Genomic DNA, 3,939 nt, shown 5'->3' with positions numbered 1-3,939 from the left:
TCCTCCGTCAGATCTTGGCTCAGAAGTCAGATCCTCAGAGTCCCTCTCATCTGTGGTCACATGACCCCTTCTAATTCTCTCATAAAACTCACTGCTTTCTGAAATTATCTTCTTTGATTGGTTTCTCTGTTCCTATCTGTCTCTTCCACTAGACCAAGAGTTCCATGAGGGCAGCGACTATGCTGGTTTGCTCACTGCTGTGCCCCAGCTTCTCATACAAGTAAGGCCTTGATAAACATTTGCCAAAAAGAATAGCAGTGTCTGCTGCTAACCACAGGACATTGAAACAGAGCTGTGGACGTTATCAAAGAACTTTCACCCATATTTTTTTCCCATGGTTTCTGCTTTGCACAAAACCTCCAGAATATCCAGGTAGGTACAGATTTGCTGGCAAAACTTATCAACACCATTTCACTGAATCATTCAATAATAGTTCTAACGTTTGTTAAACTGGGCAAAGGGAGGGAAAAGAGTTCACCCCCAACCTTCGACAACAGAGCCCGGATATGCTTTGCTGGCCTCACATAGCATTTTAGAAGAATTTGAGGTCATGACCAACTTTTTAAAGTTGAAACATTTCACATAAAAATCCCTATGTCCAAGTTCTCCTGAAAACTCGCAGGATCTGGCCACACAGGGCCCTAGTTTCCCACACGGCCCTGCGGACTGGAGCTCCTCAGATGGGACGCTCACCCGAGTACCTATCCACCGGGCTCAGTTCTCTCCTGTTATTGGCCTAGTCCCTTTAGGCACCGGGATTCCCCTCAAAGCCTAAAGCATCCTTAGAAATACCGTTGGTTCTCAAATATTTTAGCCACAGCCCATTTCAAATCTTACGTGGAAGTTCAATGTCTAAAACAGATAACAGTAACAACAGTTACTATTGACTGAGTGCTTACTGTGTGCCATGTTCTGCTTGCTTGACTTGAGGGGTTGGCAACCAGAACCCGATCGGCTCCCCATCATCTTCAGCAGCCCCCTAAGAAAGCCTGGTGGATCCAAGGAAGACAGTTCAAAAATGACATTTTAATCTACTCTCCTCGTTTTACAGATGGGCAACCTGAGGCCTAGAAGTGGAAAGGGGCCCTCCGCCTATTAGAATGTAGCTTTTCCGGCAAATGCCTGTCTGCTGGTCCCGAGGGAGGCCCCCAGTGATGATAATGGCAGAAAAAGGCCGACGCAGGAGGAGTTCTCTGCTCTGAGCATTATTTTCTGGTTTCCAGGACCTGTTCAGGCCTACCCTGCGAGCTCACGCCACTTGCAGGCCCAGAGCCAGCTAATCCGCTTTGCTAATCCACATGCCAGCCAAACTGGACTCCGGGGGAGTTGCCCAGCGGAGAATGGTGTGTGAACAGACGCCCTCCCCACGTCCCAGTCCTGTCTGAAGTCCTCCTCCAGCCCTGATGATGTCAACAGATGTTCACACACCTGCAATTTTGTGTCTGGAAAATGTCGGCACTCTTCATGTGGGTAGAGACACGTTGAGATCACTCCATTGGGTCCCACATTTGTTCTGCGTCTGGTGTGTGCCACAGGTGTTCTGGGTGCTGGGGACTCACATTAGTGATGTATTGACTACGAACACGGGCTTTTGTTTCTGGCTGTCCTGAGTTCCAGTCCTGGCGCTGTAACTCACTAGCTGTGTGACCTTCAGCAAATCACCTAGCCTCTCTGTGTCTCACTTTCATCATCCATAAAATGGGTGTGATAGGAATAGTACCTAATTCCCAGGATTGTCTTGGGGATTCAGTGAGATAATTTTTTGGCACATACTAGGAAAGTGAGTGCGGTGTTTGTTTTTTCCTCCACTGCACTTATCGGAGGCTGCTATTTTCATTTGCACCTTTGTTTTGGTCTGGCTGGCTTACAGAGGACTCTCCATGAGAGAAGGGCCTTGTCTCTCCTGCTCACCCCTGCTTCTCCAACTAGAACAATGCCTGGCACAGAGTAGGTGCTCCATAAATGTTTGTCCACTGAATGACTCGCTGTCTGTCATATTCCTGCTCTAATTGCCTTTGCGATGACGGCCCCGCCCTGGAGGAGCCCAAAGTCTCGTGGACTCGGGCAGAGCCACCCTGACCTTGACAGCCAGCTGTTCAAAACAGCGCTGGGCATGGACTCCGAATCAGCTGGGCTCTGTGCCCTGCGCTGACAAACGACACTGTGTTTGTGTTTCTTCTGGTGGACAGAGCTACAGGGCGGGCGAGCAAATTGGGGACCCGGGAAAGTGGAGCGAGCCACTGAGCCGAGCAAGGGGAGCCCCGAACCCCAACGCCCCCGCGCCAGCAGCAAGGGGCTGGTCCACGTGCACGGAGTCCGCACCCCACCTCCGCTTGGGTCCCGGAAGGGCCCCCCCCGCCCCGAGGATGGATGCCCCGGTGACACAATCACCTTGATGGCATTTGGCGATGGGCATTCGTGCATCCTGTGCGCTTTGAGAAAATGAATTCCTAGGGGGAGGAAAGGGTTTTGCAAACTGTAAATTGCTTCAGGAAAAGACCCAGATAAACGAAGAGGTCAGGAAAGAGAGCAGACGTGTTCGCGGAGGATAGGCTGCACTTCCAAACCCAGCCAAAGGCGCCGCGCGGCCCCCGGGGGCGGCACATTTTGGGGGACCTCCTGGAGAGGGATGCACTTGGGGAAGGCTGGGAAGCCGAGGGGAACGCGCCGAAGTTTCCCCGGGCGTCTGCAGAAGCCAGGACCCGCCCGCACTGCCGCTCCTGCGAACCCGCTCGGCTCCTGCGGCTTCGAGCTCCGACGCGCCAAATCTGCAAATTGTCCCTTTTCTGTGCCGCACACGCTCGTTCACCTTTGTTGGGGCTGGAATCAGGGTAACCGTTCCGATGATTATATAACTTCCGAGTTCAAGACAGCTAACCCAAAGATGGGGAGGATGAAATTTGGGGGGATGGGGGGGTGAATTAAAAAAAATGTTTCTCCAAATGTAAAAGTTACAGAAGCGCACAAAAAATATCTACAAATACCCATATTCCCACCACTCAGAATGAATAACAACATTTTGACTTATCTGGCAAAGAACTTTTAAAAAAATTAGTAACCAAATAAACCTTTCCCATCCCGCAAGTCCCAGCAAATGTGAATCCAAAATAAGTCAACCTACTTCTCTTTATTATCCTCCTTTTCCATCTCCACCCCAGATTTGTCTTAAGAGGTAAATTCCAGGACCCCCGAATTCCCTCAATGGGCTTCCCCACGGCGAGGTCTGCAAACATCTGGCCCCGGTGAGCAGTATCCGGCAAAGGCCGCCGTCCTCGGAGCTCACAACTGCATCTTCTCATCGCTAACTCCCGCGTGCAACTTTGCCACTCACGCTCCCGCCAGGGGGCCTATTTGCGCGGCCCATTTGGCGGAAGGATCCCGAGAGCGGTCGCGGCGCCGCTCAACCGTCTCCGCCCCCTCCCGCGCCCTGGCCCCGCCCCCTGCGCGCCCTGGCCCCGCCCCCTCCCGCGCGCCCTATGGCCCATAAAGAAGTCCCGGCCGGGCCGCTGCACTCCCCCGCGCGCATCCGTGCGCCGCCCGAGGCTGGCTGAGGGGTCGGCGGCCATTTTGTTCTTCTCGTGGTTCCAGTGGGGAGAGAAGGAGGAAGCAGGGAGCGGGGCGGCTGGGGGGAGACCCGCCGCGGCTGCTGCCACCGCCGCCACCGCCTCCTCAGTGCCCGTGGCGTGGGAAGGGAGGTGTGAGTCCCGGGCGCGAGCCGGCGGCGGCGCCGCTGCGGGAGGGTCTGCGGTGGGAAGGCGATGGCGGATATCGATAAACTCAACATCGACAGCATCATCCAACGGCTGCTGGAAGGTGAGGGGCGGCGGGCGGCGCGGGCGCGCGGGGCGGGGAGCGGGGCCAGCGGGGCCCGCCGCACGCGGAGCCGCCTCCGCCGGCCGCGGGCTGGAGGCTGCGCTCCCCGCCCCGTTTCCGGCCGTG

The 3,939-nt window shown here is 54.8% G+C and overlaps 1 protein-coding gene across 1 annotated transcript in view; it reads left to right on the top strand.

Annotated features, from left to right (window-relative positions):
• Nucleotides 1-3,587: 3,587 nt before the first annotated feature.
• Nucleotides 3,588-3,939, top strand: part of PPP1CC (protein phosphatase 1 catalytic subunit gamma) — an 18,099-nt gene continuing 17,747 nt past the window's right edge. Inside the window, exon 1 of the mRNA XM_046640116.1 lies at nucleotides 3,588-3,813. Coding sequence (XP_046496072.1) covers nucleotides 3,759-3,813 — 55 coding nt within the window. The 5' untranslated portion in view covers nucleotides 3,588-3,758. The remainder of the gene's footprint in view (nucleotides 3,814-3,939) is intronic.

Source organism: Equus quagga, chromosome 15 (assembly GCF_021613505.1).
Source record: "Equus quagga isolate Etosha38 chromosome 15, UCLA_HA_Equagga_1.0, whole genome shotgun sequence".
In the NCBI taxonomy this organism is placed as follows: Eukaryota; Metazoa; Chordata; class Mammalia; order Perissodactyla; family Equidae; genus Equus; species Equus quagga.
The sequence above is the reverse complement of the archived record's forward strand: the minus strand, read 5'-3'. Positions and strand labels throughout refer to the sequence as shown.